This window comes from Hibiscus syriacus, unplaced genomic scaffold (assembly GCF_006381635.1).
Source record: "Hibiscus syriacus cultivar Baekdansim isolate YM2019G1 unplaced genomic scaffold, ASM638163v2 tig00111237_pilon, whole genome shotgun sequence".
Lineage (NCBI taxonomy): Eukaryota > Viridiplantae > Streptophyta > Magnoliopsida > Malvales > Malvaceae > Hibiscus > Hibiscus syriacus.
This window is the reverse complement of record NW_024063029.1, coordinates 105,709-126,538: the sequence shown is the minus strand read 5'-3', so window position 1 is coordinate 126,538 and position 20,830 is coordinate 105,709. Positions and strand designations below refer to the sequence as shown.

The 20,830-nt window shown below is 34.7% G+C and overlaps 2 protein-coding genes and 2 pseudogenes across 2 annotated transcripts; 1 reads left to right on the top strand and 3 right to left on the bottom strand.

Moving 5' to 3' along the window:
- Nucleotides 1–695: 695 nt before the first annotated feature.
- Nucleotides 696–1,816, bottom strand: LOC120156758 (transcription factor MYB44-like). Its single transcript, XM_039168017.1, has one exon. It carries the CDS (start codon nt 1,704–1,706, stop codon nt 804–806), a length of 903 nt encoding a protein of 300 aa, XP_039023948.1. The 5' UTR covers nt 1,707–1,816; the 3' UTR covers nt 696–803.
- A 105-nt stretch (nt 1,817–1,921) lies between these two features.
- LOC120156756 lies at nt 1,922–9,088 on the bottom strand (annotated as a pseudogene).
- On the top strand, nt 5,559–6,830 carry LOC120156757 (annotated as a pseudogene).
- Nucleotides 9,089–18,930: 9,842 nt separating the features above from the next.
- Nucleotides 18,931–20,545, bottom strand: LOC120156755 (cyclin-D3-1-like). Its single transcript, XM_039168016.1, has 4 exons — nt 19,979–20,545; nt 19,696–19,897; nt 19,406–19,536; nt 18,931–19,290 (listed from the first exon to the last, which is right to left on the bottom strand). The coding sequence occupies exons 1-4, from the start codon at nt 20,453–20,455 to the stop codon at nt 19,012–19,014; spliced, it is 1,089 nt and encodes a 362-aa protein (XP_039023947.1). The 5' UTR covers nt 20,456–20,545; the 3' UTR covers nt 18,931–19,011.
- Nucleotides 20,546–20,830: the final 285 nt, after the last annotated feature.

The following is a 20,830-nucleotide window of genomic DNA, read 5'->3' as shown; positions in this document are numbered from 1 at the left end:
AGTCGGAGTTTAAATCAAGTCCCTCAACTTTGTATAATATATTTAAATCACATATAAAAAAATATGAAATATATATATGTATTGTATATGGTTATACAATATCATTTAAATAGGAATCAAATGATGTTATAGTATTTTAAATATTTATTATTAAATTTAAATAAAACTTGAAAAATTGACTCGACTCAAATTTTATAAACTCAAATCAACTCGAAAAAATTTCAAGTCAATTTCAAGTTATAAAATAAGAATCGTCAACTTAAACAACTCAAATTTTTTTGACTTAACTCGAGTCGTTTGAATGCTCAACCCTAAACTATTGTATATATTTTGGGAGTCGGTGAAAAAAATGGAAAATTTTAGCTGTAAATTTATTTTCTTTTCTAAATATGCTGCAAAATGATTTTGTCACGTGCCTAAAATCGCAAAAGCACCTCCTTAAACTTACGTTTACTACCAAACAAAACATCCACTATGCTGATTTTCAGTTTTGCTTTGTGACAGAACACCAGATGATGATCATATAAAAATGGTTTGTGTTGTGTCCCAACTGTCCACCCATTCTTAATTTTTTGCATACTTTTTAATAGCTTCTTTCCACCCATAGATTGAAGAAAATCAAATACCAGCAAGAGAAGTATTGATTTGGAAATTTCTTCTTTTTTTCAAAGTTAAACTTTTATAGGGGTTTTTCTTCCTCTTTACACTGCCACAAAAACAACTAAAGCAACAAAGAAAGGGACTAAACAACTCAAGGAAAGAGAGACATTTTTCTTTTCTTCTCGGATGATTCTTGTTGCTGTCTACTCGAGCTTACTAACACCAATACGCTTAACAGCAGCATTTCGTATAGCTTCAGTTTGCAAGAAAGGAACATTTTGTTCAATCCCGGACATGTAGTTTCTCACTTCTATTCTTATCATCTCTTGCATAACTGCCAAAAACTGCGACTCCATCCTAAACGCCCCGTTTTTCATCTCCATTTGTTTCACCCTTGGAACCGGAGCTGGTACTGTTGCTGGAGCCTCTGCTGGGCTAGGAACAAGGTTGGATCTGGAAACGGATACGGGATTCGGATCTGAGATTTCACAAGGATTGGATCCGGGCAGCGCGAGGGTAAGTAGAGTATTTGGATTAGTTGTGGATGACGCCGTTTCCACATGCTGACTAGAAACGGCCCAAGAACCAGTTCTTGCTAACGGTGTGTAAACCGATGACGCAGCTGGAAAACTTGAGCCACTCACATCGGATCCTGAAGAACTATCGCGGTTCACGTAAAGACCCGACATGTTATTGTCAGCACCAAGACTGGCCGATCTTTTAAGCGGCTGTGCTGAACCATCATTCAAATATCCGGTCACGAAATAGCATTTTCGCTTCAGCATCGAGTTCCAGTGATTCTTAATCGCGTTATCAGTACGGCCATTGAAGAGTCGAGCCATGGTGGCCCATTTGTTACCCAATCGGGCATGGGCTCGGATTATGGTATCATCTTCTTCGGGAGTGAAGGGTCGATGCTCAACCTCGGGGGAAAGCTGGTTGCACCATCGGAGTCTGCACGACTTTCCAGTTCGACCCGGTATCGATCTGCTTATCAAAGACCAGTTTCTGGGGCCGTGCGTCTGAACCAATCGCTGCAAAGCCTCGTCTTCTTCTGGACTCCAGGGACCTTTGATCCGATCAACATCTTTCCTCGTAGATGCCATTGGAAATATTAGAAAAAATCGAAAGCTGAAACAAAATATAAAAATGACAATCTTGTTTGTGGAGTGACGAGAGGGCTGATAAAAGATGGTGGAGATGAAGCCTCGCCTTTGATTAAAGGAAGCAGAACGAGGGGGATGTATCATGTATATACGGGAAGTAGATAAGGATGACTAGCTGAAACGGTAGTTGTGACTAGTCACCGAGACAACGAGTTTTAAAATGAAAACTCATTTCACAATAAATATTTACACTTTAATTTAGCAAAATAAAAATGATTAGTATTTTAAATTTTCTAAAAGAGGAATTTTAGATAAGTATTTTTTATAGAAATTTGAAAATTTTCATATTGTTTTAAATTTTATTAGAAATGAGTTTGGATATTAAAAATTAACTATATAAAATTATAATTATTAGATATTTTAATTTCACAAAATATTTAAGCGGCACAGGCGATTTAATGAAATTTACTAATTAAAAGATTCGAAAAGTTATTATAGATAATTGTCCATGTAATTTCATCGGTTATCAACCTTATAAGAATCAATTTATTGAAACGGATTTAAAACCTTGAAGAAGTTCGAAATTAATTATATATAATTATTCCCAAAATTCCCTTCATTTTTAACTTTAAAAGAATTGAAATAGTATATATGTATAATTATATATAAATCTGATTATTTTGATGGTTTTTCAAATACAATGCAGGATATTAGCACTTGTTATATTTTCAATTTTATTTGAAAAACTTATTTCAAAATATAAATTTATTTTTATATTCTAGATATCTATTATTTATAAAAATTAAACAGTAGTTTTATTATATTTTTAAACACTATCATTCCTTTATTGTGGTTAATTTATCAAATTTTCACATTGAAATTTCCTTTATAATAATACAATTACAAGTATTTTAAACCATGAAATGTTGACATTTTAGAAGTCTACTGAAAAAACAGAAGTTTTGAAAAGTTAAAATCAATACATACGTTAGAGTTAAGGGAATCTTCCATGCGTGGCACTTATTTGCATACAGCTGTAAATATGACGCGCGTCATTACCATGTTTCTTTAACATACACGTATTATCCTTTCAAAATGTGAATTACGTGCTTTTCCAAACCTTGCGACCCGCAAATGGTAATTAAGCCGGGATAGTTAAATTACACCGATTACTATTTAATTATAATTATATATTATTCTGATCACCGATTTGTTGTTTTTATCAATTATATCACATAATTATTTAAGTATTGCCAATTAAGTCACATGTCGTTAACATTTAGTGGAAGAGCTAATGTAGTTGTTAAAAATGTAGTATAATTATATATTTAATCCTATTATTTTATATATTCTATCAATTTGGATATAATTTTAATTTAATTTAATAAATTTAATCTTTAATTATAAAGCGACATGATCATTAATCACCACATAATTGGATTGAAAATAAATTAAAAATAGTTTAGAAGTATAAAAATCTTAATATTATATTTATTTTAAATTTTACATTAACTAAAATTTAATATATAATCTATTAAATTTATTTTAATGGATTAAGTGCTTTCATATTCTTAATTTACCTACGTTTGATACCGCATTTGACCACTTTTACCTTTTTTTCTGCCATTAATTACAGTTGAAGATATATATGAAATGTTGTAAATCGTAGTTAAATATGTGATTTGGGCTACTGAGTAAGGGACATCAACTCCTCATTCCAGTCATCTTATGATATTTTTTCCTGCTATTAATTACAATAGTATATATATATATATATATATGTATGTATGTATAGTGTTGTAATTTATTATTAAATAGTGAGTGTGGTTTAATGATTTAAAGTTTAAGGTTTAGGGGTTGAGAGTTTAATTGGTTATTTTATTGTACTGATTCTCGAATCCTGTCCAGGTTGAAGTGACAAGCACCTAACCGTTGAGGACAAAGAGGAAATGAGTTGAGATGTTTTCCAGGAAAACAGAACCTTCTTCCCTGCCCTGCATTAAGAATTAGCTTTCCCCTAACTCCTAGTAATTAGAAAACACAAAGTTCACATTTCTGAGTTCCAATAAACTGCAAGTTGGGATGGGTCTACCATTATTTTAAATTGCATTCAAAATAAGAGATTAAGGATGCGTTTGGTTCACGGAATGTAAGATTACCAGTGAGAATGTAAGATTACAAGGGAATAAGATTACTGGGAATATTGTATTTTGTGTTTGGTTGGTTTAGCAGGAATATAAGATTACCGTGTTTGGTTAAGAGAATAAAATATTATTAGAATGTATATTTGACCAAATTATCCTTATTATATATAACCAAATTGTCCTTATTATTATATATTTATTTTTTAACAAATTGAAAAATATTTATATATTCTCTTTAAAAAAATTTAAATTCATAAAATTTATATATTTTTTTACAAAATTAAAAATATAAAGAGGTTTAATGAAATGGTAAAATTTTATTTTAACCCCTGAACTTCATATAAAATTTTAATTATAGATTTTTTTTTTTGTAAATCTAAAATAGTTTAAGGATAAATTTGTAATTTAACCTTCGTAGAATTTTTATTATTCAATGACAGAAGAAATATATTTTTGAAAAAAAATTAAGAGTATTTTAGTCCAAAACGCTAGTAATCCAACAATACCTAAGGAAAGGAAGTTGATGGCATTCTCGGAAATATACCCAAAAAATTCACTATTGATAATCTTATATTACCGGGAATGAGATTATCGGCTAACCAAACGGGAGAACGTGGATTCCATTCTCAAGGGAATCGGACATTGCCCGTCCAAACCCCTAAACGCTTCCAGTGATTCTCAAGTACAATGGCCAACCCCAAAAAGAAAGAAGCAAAAAAGTTGTAATTGTTCGTATTATTAATTGCTGAAGATAAGATGCCATGATACAATGATTGTGCTCTGCTCTGCTTTGCTTTGAATCCATGGATGTATTGCCACCATTCAACGAAACGTAAAGAAAATAATATGCAGCCCATCATAACCCGACCACAGCAAATAAAGCAACTCCTATTTAATGCATTGCGATTTAAAGAATTTATATGGATGTTTTATATTCTAAATTATTAAATTAATTTTTTTATTTTTATTATAAAATTAATAAGATAAGAATATGAGGAGGTGACTGAAAAGATATAGCAGGCAGTAATGCCAAAGTTGAATTATATGGTGTGTGCAATTGAAGAATCCAACAAAGTGAGCATGCTCTAAAGGCTTTCACCTCTATTCATTCCTCCAATATTACAGAAAGGGATAGAGGTCGTGGTAGAGGAAGAGCAGATGGTAGCAGACATTTCAACACCAATAATGGATCGCATTCTTCGCCTTGGACCGTGGTGGGGGATGTTAATTTTTATTTGTTTTACCTCATATTTTCTTAACCATATAAATTGAGTTGCTTCAACTTGATGAAGTAAATATTTTAACTTTGGTAACTAAAGGAAAAGGAAAAGTGAGAGTGGCATGGCCTCTTAGGTCAACTAGGCAATTTTAAAACAATTTGACAGTAGTTTCAACCTATCTTCTATATATAAATAGCTATTGGTACTCTGTCAGTGTCATTAAACTCGAGACCTGATTCTTATTTGCATGAAGACAAGCATAAATCAGATTTGTAGCTGGTGAAATATCATTGGTATATGAAAATGAAATGCTTACATTGAAGATGTTGCAAGAAAATGAAAATCCCACACACACATATATATATATATATATATATATATATATATATATATAGAATATGAGAGCAAAAGATAAGAAAACCAGCAACCAAACATCTTTGCTTTCAACATGGTAGTACTGGTTCCTGTGAGATAAATAGACTGAGAGGTAGAGAGCTCAACCTCCTTTTTGCCTCACAGTCTGATGCTTTCCTTCTTGATCTTGGCTCTTCTGGCTCACGCCTCACATATCCAATGTCAAAATCTACTTCATCATAACTTCATCATATATTAAACATAATTATCCTGGCCGGACAAAGCAAAATGGCCGGCCGTGGAGGTGTGACCTATGACATTTCCACCGGCATTCAGACATGGGACGGTGTTGTTCCAACACAGTGCCAACCTGACCCTTCAATCTTGAGGCTGAGTGCGGACCTGGCGTGGGTTCCAGCCCGTGAGCCGATCCATGCTGACATTGATGCCAGGATGACTGATGGGATTGGACCTGGAATGTCTTTTGCCAATGCAGTACTGACCAAGGATCCCAACTCTGGGCCGATAGGGTTGGTGCCATGTGCCGTTGGAGGGACTGCGATAAACCAATGGCAGAAAGGGGAGTTCCTTTATGAGCAGTTGGTGAAGAGAGCTCAGATGGCACAGCAGAGTGGAGGAGTTTACAGAGCAATGCTTTGGTATCAAGGCGAGGCTGATACGCTCAGTCAAGAAGATGCTCAATTGTATGAAGGTAGATTGAAGACATTTTTCAATGATTTACGCTCTGATCTACAAACACCTACGCTCCCAATTTTCCAGGTACCCTTTTGTTTGATTGATTTTTTTCTTCACAAGTGTGTTCAGAAATAGTATCTGCACAAATTGAATGAAGTTATGAGTTTGTTCCTTGTAGTGCATTTAGAAGGGAAACTAATTACCAAGATTGAAATGGATTTATTGTGGATAGTCCTTTTGAATGTTCTTCTGATACAGCAAACGTAAAACCAGGAATCAAGTCTATGGTATTGTAAAAACCTAGATGGTGGACTAAACATTGGTAATCTTGGTTAATAGCTGGCACTAGCATCAGGAGAGGGACCATATATTGAGGAAGTGAGAGAAGGGCAGTTAAATATAAACCTCCAAAATGTGAAATGCGTGGACGCAAAGGGACTACCATTGGAACCAGATAGACTACATCTTACCACTCAGGCCCAGGTGAGACTCGGGGAGATGTTGGCAGATGTATACCTTGGTTTCATGCCAACCTCTTCAACAACTAACAATGCTCCTCCCACCAGTTTTTCTACTTCTGTTCCTCGTGTTTTAATTATTGCTCAAATTTTCAGATGTCTCTGGATGTTCCTCACTTTCTGATAGGGACGCATATAAATAGTCCCAGATGTTGCATTGTTTCTATGTATTCATACTAACACAGGATAAGAAAAAAGAAAATAATATTTATATGAACTGAGAAGGAGAGATCCATCTGCAATTGCTGCTGGATTGGTCTTGAGCTTATTATTTGATGATTAAAATGGTCAGTTATCTAAAAATCAGTACCAACAGCGGTTTTCAAATGTGAATAACCTGGCAATCGACCAACTAACAACCAACTTCATGCAGTACCATCTTATTGTATATCCCCTTAGGCATTAAATTCTCTTCGGCTTTGATGTTTGATAAAATTAGATTCAATGTTTCCTAGGGGGATTTTTTTTACTGGATGTTTTGATCGGTTAATTTTCAAAGTAATTGTAGACAGAAGTCCAAAGTATCAACATATAGCCTGGATTTTAATTAATTCGATTCAGGTTTCATATTTCTATATGCAGTATTTTGGAATTTAACTGTAAAACAAATCAAATTAAACAAAACTTCATCAAGATATAAAGCAAACAAAAAAAACTTTATGCAGATAGATTGTTACTAGCAAATTACAGTATCCAGAAAGAAGATCCTAAATTATTATGTCGGTATTACAATGGTTCTTCGCCTAGTAGGGCCTAAACACTAGATATACCGACATTATATAAAGCTTAATCGAGTAAATGACCGAAAGCAAAACCTTCAAGGGTGCCCCAAACCACCACAAATTTCAATCTGGAAAATTTTACCAGATTCCGACCTCCATAAACCCATCCTCAGTGGCGCAGCCCCTAAACATCCCCATGGTGTTAAACCCACAAGCAACCTCACCATTCTTTGACACAGCTATTAGCCCAGCTTTGCCCTCATCCAACCTCTTCTTTATCACATAATCCACTGCCTCTTGCAGATTCAACCCTTTGTACTCCATTACTGCCGCTGCATCCCTTGCCAGGGTGCTTCGGATAATTGCTTCTCCTTCCCCGGTGCACGACACCCCGCACAACTCACATGCATAGGTCCCAGCACCGATAATGGGCGAGTCACCAATCCTTCCTGTCATCTTGTTCATAAGCCCACCAGTGGATGTGGCTGCAGCGCACCGACCCTCCTTGTCAACTACCACGCACCCTACTGTCTCCGGAGCGTACACGCTGATTGGGAGGCCGTTCATCTGCAGCAGACTGTCCATAGCAGCGCCGCAGGTGCCACCCGTTGGGATACGGTAATCAAACTGGTCAATTTAAAAAAGCAAAACTTAAAAGGGTAGGCATGCCTAGTCCCACAAGCATATCAAATCAATGTTACAGGCGAAACAGGATATTATGTTATGATCTTGTGTTAGAGGATAGACTTCTAAAATATTAAGGGATGAATTTATAAAATTATAAAAATAAATTATCAATTAAAAGTAAAATAAATCTAAAATAAATACAAATTTTCTTCAAAATAAAACTTACCAGGATTGAGTTTGTTTCTTTTGCCAGCTTAAGCATCCCCAAATTATCTTCTGTAATGAAGTATCCATTATCCTCCAACTCCACGCCCTGAACAAAACCCAACCCATTGAATTGAATTCACTTTAGAAAAGAAAACGAGAAACCTTACGTACTGAAGATTATAAAGTCTCATTTCACGTGTTTGACCATGAAAGCATTATCAGAATCATAGATTGTAAGACAAATATTGAAAGTGTAGTTTGGAACTTGATTTTAAACTGGAAATAAAAGACAAACCTGTTTCCTAGCAACTCTTCGGCACCTGAGAAGGCCAAATAAGAATGTGGTGACTTGTCCATGACAAGACGAGCAAGCGAAATTGGGTTTTTAACCTTGGTTAAGCCCGAAACGGCGCCGCATCTCCTCTTTGGGCCGTCCATAATGCTAGCTTCCATTTCCACTGTTCCCTTCTCCGTAAGAGAAGATCCACGTCCTGAGTTGAACAGCGGGTCTGTTTCCAGTTCTCTCACCTTTCAAATCAAATTTCAAAATTTTATCATACCGACGAAAAAAACAATGGGGGAAGCGAAATAATTTGAATACGTATATTCAATTTAGTATTTGTTTAACATTAGCATTTCCATAAACTTAAAATGGCGATGAAAGGAAAATGGGCATACGACAAGTTCAACGACGTCAATAGCAGGAACGTAAGAGCGGAGAGCAGAGATGCCAATGTCAAGGCATCGAGTGAGGAGTCGCTTGGCCTCTTCTTGTCTTTCCTCAGGGAGATTAGGGTCGACACCAGCGCCACCATGCACAGCGATAGCCCACCCTCCCATTCCAACTCTCACTCTTGCTCTCCCCTTAAGAACTCTTCGTTTGTTGAAGCTGTTACGTGACAAAATCTTGTACCCTTTGGATCCCTTATATAGACTCGGTCAGATACTGATTTCAGTTGGGCTCTGCCACTTGTTTTAAGGCGGGAATGTAATTTCACATTTGCACGGTTAATGACGATTTCTTCCTCCGATATTTACTGTGACCACTTTTCGGAGATTACGATCTTGCCCTTGTACTACTAAAACTGCTATATCATGCATGCCCCTTCCAAGATACGGGTAAAATGGCCATTTTGGCTACCCTAAAAACTTCTATTCAATCTTAACCTCTAAACGACATTTTTTTACTTTTCCACCTACGTATATTTTTATTATTTTACGCTTTTTTCATATCTTTAAAATTTCTTATTATTTTCCACACGCAAAGATGTAACGATTTTGGTATTATTACTTTTCTCGAAAACGGACTCCTAATGATACCGGTAAAGTTTAATAAATATTAATTATATACTTACCGATTTATTCGAATAATGCTCTACGGAACTAATGATATTTTTATCTTTTTTTAAATTTTAAAAAATTATTTTAATTTTTATTCGATTTATAATGCACTCCACCCGTTCAATTATGCATGAATTATTTTAAGTATGTTATATATAATGTACTGTATATTGATGTGGCGTTTATAAATACGTAATCATTGGAAAACAAGAATTGGAGTGTGGCCTGAAATTTGTTTCGAGGGGGCAGTGGGACTCAAAACTGTTTTTGCAGTAAGAAGGAGGGTGACTCGAAGCACAGTCAAGTTTCTTGGATGTTTCTACTTCACGTGCTGCAATACAACCTCCACTTGACACCACTCTCTTCTTTTCTTTTTAACCTATTTTTCTGCAAAATTTTGTACTTCTATAGCAACTTTAGGCAAGACCATCTGTAATTACTAATCACTACACATTTAAATTTAAGGATAAAATATACAAATGGTTGCTCAATTATAATATACTACTTTGTTAAGTCCTTCAACTATTAAAAATTATAAAATGATAATCCGACTATTCATATGTTTCAAACTCGTCATTTTTTGTTAAAAAAATTGACGGTCATTTGAGTTAGACGTTAATATGTTGACCTGAACATGATAAAATCATATTTAAGGATGCCTATTAGTATCAACATTGCTTTCAAACACTGACTCGATAATATAATATAAACAAGAGTTGATCTAAAATCTTCAACTTAAAATACTATTATACCAAACTTTTGGGAGGGGCCCCTCCCAAGCACCATGTAAATTCCTCTCTCGATTTTATTACATCTAAGTCAATAAGTCAACGTTAAACTCATATGATCATCATTTTTTAATGAAAAAAGACGAGTTTGAAACATATGAATAGTCAGTGATTATTTTATAACTTTTAATACTCGTGAGACTCGACAAAGTAATACTCTATATTCAGGGGATCATTTCATAATTTTTAATAATTTGGAGACTCACAAAACAGAACCATATAGTCAATGGTTTATCCCAAATTTAAATATGTTAAAAAATTATAAATTATAAATTTTAATTTTAATTCAGATAGTTTAAAACCATGTGAAGTATATTATGAATTTATTTCTTTATCATTAAACCGAAGTTTCATTAGTATTTATGAAGTATTTTCTAACGCGATAATGATTCAGCATATTATTAAATATAAATTTTACGGATAGTTGTTGAACTTTTAGGATACTTTTATTTTGGTCACCAAATCTTTTGAAACTTATATTATAATTATTAAACTTTTAATTAGTTTTTAATTGAGTTATTGTTGTTTAGAAAAAGCTGAAGTAGAGTCTTCTTCTCCAAAAATATCTTAATTTTCCAAAGGGTAAAATACATCGAAGTTAATTTTTTTTAATTTAATCACCCACCTTTCGAATTACTATTGTTTAATCATTCTGACTTATTTTATTAGTATTTTACTACGACGAGGTATATATTATTATTATTACTATAATCATTATTGTCATGTAGGATTAGAAATAAATAAATATGAAGTCCCTCAAATTAAACCTCAAATCCTAAACTAACAACCAACAAACCCTAAATTATAATTGGGTTAATTATTTCATTCATACATGAAGCATACTAAATTCTCAGTTTCATACATAATGTTTAAAAATTTTCGGTTTCATATATGATGTTTTCTACCGTTAACATGTTCACTCATTTCCGTCAAGAAAGATGACGTGGAACCCTGACAAAATGGCACGTGGCACTTTAATTTTTTAATTAAAAAATATTTTTAAGTGCCACGTCACCTTACGTGACATAAATGGATGAACCCGTTAACGGTAGAAAACATCATGTATGAAATCGAGAATTTTTAAACATTGTGTATGAAACTGAAAATTGAGTATACTTCATGTATGAATGAGGTAATTAACCCATTATAATTCTTAAACTTTAACCCCAAACCTTAAACCTCACATAACAACACACAAATCCTAAATTGTAACATCTAAACCTCAAATAACAACACACTAACCCTAGATTTTAACACCCAAACCTCAAACACAAACCATAAATCCAAAATCACAACCTCCATACCCACTCCACCGTTGGAGATTCATGATGAATCGTGGTGGATTAAGTAGGCTGCCTCTACCGTCGGAGTTGTAGACTTGCAATGGGTAAAGCCAGCAATCAGTTGATTTTTCTTGAACACAAATGCTTCAGTTTCAAATGCTTCTTCCATGGGCATGATTGGTGGTTTTTTCTAGAATTAGTGGTTCTTAGCTGCGAGGCTTTTCGAAGTTGGTGGGATAATCATCTATTCTTTATGCCGAACTTTGGGATATTTACCAAGGATTTATCCTTGTTTGGGACCATGGATTTGACAATGTTCAAGTGCAAGCCGATAACCTTGAAACTGTTAAGCTCATAGACACTCTTGCTGCTGGTACTTGCTCTATTGTATTAATGCGCTCAATTGCAGCTTTATGTGACTGTGGGGTAGGGTGGCTTACTTAATCCACCACGAGTCATCCTGAAGCTCCGACGGTGGGATGGGTATGCGTGTTGTGATTTAGGATCTAGAGTTTCTGTTCGGGGTTTGTGTGCTGTAATTTATGGTTTTCGGGTTGTTATCTGGGTGGTTTAGAGTTTAGGTTTCGAGTAACTCAGAGTTTGTTGGTTGTTATTTGGAGTTTGAGGTTTGGACCTAGGGTTTATGGTATAATTTAGGGATTTTAATTTTAATTTTTTATTCTAATCGTACATGACAAAAAATAATAAAATTTATCGTATTATAAAATATTAATAAAATAAATTAAAGTAACTAAAATGAGTATAATTTGAAAGTTGAGTGATTAAATTGAAATTTTTTAAAATTAGTATAGTTGAGTGATGACCAGAGTAGGTCATCCTTTTACAATTTGGCACGCCTTGCAAAGTCGAAATTTCAATGAATGTAGCGCTCGTCGGCCAATCCCAAAAGTGGGAAGGTTTTGTTTGACCAGAAGATTAACATAATTTAATTTCAATTTAATATGGTTAACAATGGAAAATCCAAAAATAAAAATAGTTTCTAACGGACTGTTGCATCCTTGCGTTGTCTTTTATATCGTCGTTCGATGATTTCTCCAGTTGAAAATATCATCAAACTACTCTTATTCTACTTCTTTCTTTTTATTCAAACTCATCGAAAATTCTTTCAATATCCTGAAATCCCAAGTAAATCACAATCAAAACAAGTTATAACTTTTTTTTATCTATCACTGCCCATCGTCAAATCATAATGAAACTAAACTATGTTATTTTTTTTAACCAAATGAATCCTTCTCATTTTTATGATTGATCAATAATCCTTCCGTTCATTGAAAATTTGATCTTAACGACTAGATATTGGGAACCTTACAGTTCTTTTGAGAAAGAAGACTTTAACGTGACACATTAACCTTTCTTAACGGTAGCTAATGACAATGACCATAATGAAATTAAATTAAAAGTTTAATGAATGTAATGGAAGTTTTAAAAATCGGTGATCAAAGTAAAAGCACTTTAAAAGTTCAGTGGTTGAGGATATAGTTTACCCTATTATTAATTTATACTTTTTTCTGAAGTTTTTAAACGCAGTTTGTTCCGTTCAGAGTTGAAACTTTTGTAAACATACGTGTTTATTCTGAGTAATTTGTCAAGATTAGTAAAAAGAGATGTTATTTGGGCAAAACATAAAGCCAACGTCATTAATTTAGTGTGTGATGAGGCGAGGCATGGCAGCAAACGTGGCGACTGTCGGGGAAGTTGATACATATTCAACGAATTGAATGAATTCAAATGGGAAAAGAAGCATAGTGCTGAACTGCTGGGCAACACAAGTTTAAATTCTTGATGTCCAATGCACTTCTTTTAACACCTCATATTTGCCTTCCGGTTTCCATAACCACAAAACATTTTCAAAGTGAGATTCATTATTACATGAAATACTTCATTTTCCGTTGGGAGACAATTATCTTATCAAAGCCCCGCAACATGACCAACAAATTTCGTCTGTCCTTTTGTGCGCCTGCTCCACCAATACTATATTGCCATGTAGGATGGCAAAAAAACTCGAACCCGACGGGGAAAATCGAAAACCGAATTAAACGGGTCGGGTTCGGGGATGATAAACGGGGACGGGGACGGGGAAAACCCATTTATTTTAAACGGGGACGGGGACGGGGACGGATTTGGTAATCCCCGCCCCGATTACCCGATTACCCGCCCCGATTACCCGCCCCGATAAATATTAAAAATAATTATCTATATATATATAATATTAATAAATTTAATTTAAATAAAAAATATATATTTATATATTTAATTTAAATATATATATATATATACCCGACCCGATTCTCGGCCCAATACCCGACCCAATACCCGGCCCAATACCCGTTTAAATAACCGTTTATGCTAAACGGGGATACCCGTTTCCCCGCGGTTTTCCCCGATTACCCGACGGGGATCCCCGTTTAAATCCCCGCTGTTTTTTAAACAGGGATGGGTACCGGTTTTTTAAACGGGGACGGGGACGGGGGACCAATACCCGGCCCGTTGCCATCCCTATTGCCATGCCTATTAATGATTTTTATTCAACGTGACGTTAATTTTATCTCTGAAGTTAACACAAAATCACGTCTTACAATAGTATTTCTGATTTTCTACTGGATCTATTGCTTAACGGCAGCAGAGTATAAATCTGTATCAAGTTAAATAAAAATGACTAATACATCATTAGTAAAGCAAGAGGTAGAGGGATTTTGTTCCGAACATCACAAGGGCAACCAAAAACAATGATGATGATCCAGAAATTAACATGAGGAAGCCATGAATTTGAGTAATATATGGCTGTGCTTGCTTTGACAAAAGCCTCCAATTTGATGGGATTTTATATTGCATTTTGTTGTGGGCATTGCAATGCCACAATTCATCTCTGCTTTTTCTTTTTTTTTCTCCCCCGATAGAAAGAAAGGACAGAAAGTTGCCAACTCCAACGGATTCACGTCACGGGTTGCATCCATTTCTTTCACTCGGGATCTCCACTTTTGCTTCTCCCTCTGGACCAGGGTCCGTGCGTTGCTCTATATTTTGTAAACAAAGTTTAAACTATACATAAAGTTGATTTGAGTGTTCAAAGATTTTTTCGTTCAAAATAAATGTTTAACGTTTTCAGTATTACTTTTTTAAGTGTCTACATGGTAGTTGTCTTTAAAAAATTTGTTATATGACACGTGTTATGTATACGACGATTTCTAAATTTATGTACCAACTAGATACTTTTTTTTTATTAATCTAAGATGATTACAAAATAGTATATGTTCTAAAGATTTTCAACCATGAAAGCTCAAACACCCTTGTAGTCTGTAATGTTCGAATCAAAGACCTATAATGATAACAATCATTTATTTAACCACTGAGGTAGCTTAATTCGTGCATGTATCAACTAGATACCTAAAATCAAGTCAAAGATAAAATATATATTAACTCTAGATAAACTCTTTAAAATAATAATTTTCTCGATCCCGACTTGAGCTCATGGTCTAAATTAATAATTTTTAAAAATTAATAATATAATAATTTTTCGAAATGACCTTATATAAATTTATAGTGTCTTCAATATTATAAATTAATAATTCTATAAAGTTACAAATATAACTAGGACAACTTAGTAAAACATGATTCTATTATTGCTTGTTTTTCTTAAAATTTAAATCTAGATGTATTTCATCTCTAACTTTCTTTATTGCATCCAAAAGTTATTTTGTTGCATTCTCGTACTGCAACAAAAAATTGTGAAGAGTTGTTGCTGCTATGAGTGCTTCTTTTTGCGTAATTGGTTGTAAAGACATTACATCATCTTCAATTTCTTCCTTAATAGGATTTCCAATAACACTAGATACAATTTCTTTTAAACGTTGGACCTCTGAACATCTATCATTTTCACCCGAGTAATTCAGTAGGTGATTGACATCCATTTGGATTGACTAATTAGGAATGTTTGATGTTGTTTATATAGTGGTTGATTTCCTTACCATACATGAAGTTGCATTAAGCTTTAACTAGTACTACGTACTATAATGAATTTTATTTTTTAGGGGCATGTATTATATTTAATTAGTCACAATGTATATGAACATAATTCAATTAGTCAACACAATGTATATGTTTTATTCATAAGGAATAATGTAGGTTTGTTGAATCGAAAAAATTCTCTGTAAATTAATAAATTATCGATTAATTAATATTTCTTTAAATTAATAAAATTATATGATCTCGACATTATTAATTTATAGAGGTTTTGTATATTTATTGTAAAAGTATCATGTGAAAAAACAATTCAGTGACGATAGAGTTTAAAATGTCAAATGAAGCTTATCATGGTGGATTACTGAAGTCTGCAGAATGCTAAACTTTCAAAGTTTGGGTTGGGCTACTGAGAAAATTACATGGACTATAAAGGAATGGAATAGGCCCATCTCTCATCTAGTTTGAGCTTTAACCTCTGTCTGGCTGAGTGAATGTTGCAGGTAAGTCCCACTGGCATTCTGTTTTCGCTCACTATTAAATCCCTCTTTAATACATAAGGGTAATTAAAGGTATCAATTTCTTTATTCGGCTCCTGACCCCAACCAATTTTTTTATATTAAAACAGTAAGATCCGAAGGATAAAAGGTTCATGAGTGAGGGAGCATGACGAATGTATCTCTTGTCCTCCACTCTCCACCGTCATCTCGCACCAGAAATAGCTACCTAATTAACACACACAAACACTCAAATGTAGTGCTCAGAGTCTGATGAATAACAAGTTTGGCATTACCAACTTTCTTTCACCATTTTGCCTATCCTTGTACCTCCAACATAAAGAAAAATATAACCCATCACTGGATTCAGAATTCATGAAGCAATTAAACCAGTCACGCATGCAATGTGTATCCCCCGAGCCGAGGCTGAGATTGTTCCATTCCCCACATTCTCGTCCAAAATCAAGCTCCTATCAGCCTATGCACTAGAATGGACCTCCTCCATCAATATACTCCATATACTTTTTGTTTACAATACTTTTCTGCAAAGACTGAATGATCAGTCTACTTCAACAGTTTGTTCAATAATATAATCCACCTATATGCTGAACTATTGGGTTAGCAATGAAACAGCAGAGAAAAAAAGAGAGACAAACACTAATTGCGAAGAAGAGAGAGCCAAACCTAGAATTGACAAGCCCTATTTACTGGACTGATAAGAACAGTAGATGTTGGTTGCATGTGCTTGCAGGTTTCCCCCAGTGTTGTGAAGGCTATCAATGTCAGAATCCAATTTTTCTAAGCCTTATGGAAAGTCCTTTTGTTTTTTATTTCGGGGGAGGCTCTGTTTTTCTCAGAACCAAATCACAGGACAATAAATATTATTGGAATCAACCAAGTCGAACAACAATTTTTATGTATTTATTGCCAGACTTGCTTCTTCTTCTTCTTATTTTTTCTTATTTATTAGCAGCAAGGAAAATAGAATAAATAAATGCCTGTGGTCTGTCCCCACTATCACTGCTATGCATGGCCTGGAAATAACTACAACGTTTTAGGCAGGCAAAAATGGCAGAGTCGAGTGATGATGAGTCGATGTCAATGGCTTTGATGAAAGGAGAGATGATCAGTTCACCTAAACATGGAAACTTCCCTCAGTGAATAAAGCCCCCGGCCCTGTTTACTGCTGGATAGGTCAAAACTCAAAAGGATGAGATTGAGGTTTGGGGCGTTTAAATTATCGGTAAACCATGTCCTTAATTCTATGTTATTGATACGAATTTATTCATTTATATTAGAAATTTAAATAGTGCGGAATTATAAATTGCGAAAATTAATCATCAAAAAGAAAATATACAAACTAAATGAAATTTTAAAATTTATTAGAAGGTACGACCGCCCAACACTCCTCTATCCATTCCATTCATGTGTACACCGTCATTGCACCACCGATTTTCTCCCCCTTTTTCATGTCCACTAAACCATATCTTTTGTCCTTTTGATTTATTCTTACCCTTTAACCCTTTAGTGGGTTGAAAACAGTACTACTCTACGCTTTATACAGATTACAACCGAAAGCAAAGAAGAAAAGATTATCAGAATTAACTACACTACACTACACTAAGTTTTATTCTATTAAACTAAAATAATTTCTTAGTTTCATCTAACATGGCAATGGCTAATTTGTCACAAATAATACTTTTCTTTAGTTTGAAGGGTAAAGTTGATCAGAATTATATAAAAAAAGATAAAATTGTATTCCCTTAATAATTTTATATTATTCAAAGAAAATGTGATACTAAGAGTCTAAGACCACAGATTCGGTCAAAATGTGCGGAAAATGAAAATGAAGCAACTTTAACTTATATATTAAACCCGCATAAAAACAATTATTAGATCTAATAATACATGTCACGCTTAACAGATTACGTAATTTAGTAAAAAAAATCTTAAGAGTGCAGTGAATATTGTAATATAATAAGTAATACAGTATAAAACCGATGATTCCCCCTTTAGTTTAAAAGGAAAGCACATGCTAGCCTTCTCGTTAGTCGTTACTGTCCTTTTAGTGTCTTGGTTTTTTTCTCTCTTAATGACAAATATAATGTGGGTTAAATCTTAATCTAAAGGGTACCATAGGACTTAACACTTTGTACCTACAACTCCGTTGTACTCCATGTGTACACTAGTAGAAGCTTATTCGGTACCTTTTTTAATGAAATGGCTTGGGGTTTAGATGATAAATATGGCAGGAAAATTGATTAAAAAAGGATGGCTCTTCACTGCTGTTCGGCTTACTCAGGTTCAGGACTGAATTCAAAGGAAGATGAGCTCTTCCAACGAGGTCAAACCCCTAAACTTACAGTCTGCAGAATATAATCCAAAATTTGTGAGTGGCCGACAACATGTTCATCCCTTCACATGAAAACAAAAAATACAAGTTATGTGTACACTTTCGCCCTTTGATCCCCCACTCCGTTTGTATTTCGATACATATACGTACAGATGTATATTGCGCCTGTATTCTGATATAAATACACAACTCCCCAAGTATTTCAATCATTTGTAAGACATAAGAACAATGTGGACGTAGTATATATTGTAGAAGTGGCATTTTATTTAAACAAGTTTCTTAATATTATTCTCTTGAAACAACAAAAAGGTCCAAAGCATTAATGCCAAGGACTCTGCATTGCTATGTTCATTTTTTTTTCTAGAACACAAAAGAATGCAAATCATCTCTGTTTGTAAATTTCAACACACCGATCATCTTAAGGAGATAGTCTTGAAAATGAGTTTTTGGTACAGGAAAATGCAGAGATGGTATGCAATTTAACTTGCACCTTAAAAAAAAGAAGAGCAATGTTATCGCAAAGACTACTTATAGTCTAGGAAATGGGGAAAAAAGGAAGATGAAGATGGAATGGAACTTAACGAGGAATACTGAGAAAGTTTGAAGGAGCATGGCTTAACCTTTCCAGAAGTTGTTCTTGTTGAATTCTGCTCTTCTTAGATTGATGCTCGGGCGAAGAAGACACAGATGATGTCACTGCCCAGGAATCGTTTGAGCTATCCGGACTAAATGACACATCCATTACACCATTTGGGCTTCCTGGAATGGAGCGAGACCTTCGCTTGTTTGATTGCTTCTCTTGAGCTCTTGTTGTTTCCGATTCTATAATCAAGTTACAGCATTCATCTACCTTATCCTGTTTGGGGGGGGGGGGGGGGAATGAAACCGGATTTAAGAACCAGGCCGAAATTTTCACCTTTAACACTGGCTTAGAATGGGGGTAAAAGAGAAATATGAAGATAAAACAATACCTTATCAATTTCCAGGTTGCCTAATAGCTGGTTTTGGTATTCAACTCTAAGATTAGGTTCTACGCTATCCACAACATGCAGCATAGCAGCAGTGGCCATTACAGAAGGAAGGTAGCACATAAACCTAGAGTCTGCCGATGAATTTATTAGGAATTAAAGAAAATAAGAGTATGTGAGAAAACAGATGTACAATATAATTCATCTGTTTCTTCTATGCAGATTATAAGTTGCATTCAATTCTAAATAACAATATGATCAATAAAGGAAAGGTTTTTGGATTCGGAACTAACCTGAAATGACAGAGAGCAGAATGCGGTCACATCTCCTAAGAAACTCCCAACAAAGATGGTCCTTTAATCCAAGCCTCCTTACAATGTAATCAAGAAATGAAAGTGGGGTAACAGGGTTCATCTTCCATTGAAGGGTGGCAAGCACTAAAATCTCCATTCTTTGGATGGTTTTGGGCTCAAACACATACCGGCTCTCCTCCACCTAAATAGATGGATAAGAAAACAAGATTAATAACCCGAATCAAATGACAAATAAACCGAGTTAATAAAGTAACATATATACTTGTAAGTCCAGTAGGAGAGGCACTTGGGTTTCCTCCACTTTGGCCGCTAGAGAAATACAAGCTACAGCAGCCAGTTGAGTCATCCATGGCTTGTCACTTTGGAACCGGAAGCTAAACAAGAATCTGTCGAGATAGTTGACGGCAAGAAGAGCAGTGAGAGCAAAGAAGGAATAGTGAGCATTGACTTTTAACATCCACTCCACAGCTTCACGGCGAACCTCAGCTAGATTCTCATTGATTTGAAGTCTATAACAGGGTTGATCTTTCGCTTCTTTTGAAAGTAAAGAAGAAACTTCATCATCTTCCCAGGATAAATCTTGTTCTAACAAGGCTGGAAAAGGGTTTGATTTAATAATCCCATTGTTGTTGTAATAACTTCCTTCTACTTTCACAAGGTAGTCTTCCCCGGGTTCTTCCTCCCAATTCTCTTCTAAACAATACAGAGGATCAAAAACAAAAGAAGAGTTCAAATCCATTTTTCTCTTTTTTTTTAAGCTTGGATTCACTATAGAACAGAGAAGGAGACGAAGAAAGAGAGGCCAAAAGACAGAGCTTGAGGCATCTCTCAATCTGTTCCCGGACAGATTAGGATTGGGGGGAGTGAGCAGTAACCAAGGGACGTGTTTTTGTGTTGTGGGTTGGCTGCAAACAGAGGGTAGTACTTGCAAAAAGTATTAGTAGTTGGAATTTTCTTCTATGGATTTGCTTTTGGATTTTAACAATTGGGGAAAACAATTGGATCCAGACCCGAATCATGGCATGAGCCATGCAGTACAATTACTCGACAACTGACATTCGGGACCTTGTATTTCTGGATCCTATCTAAACAATCCCACCCCTGCTCCTCCCTA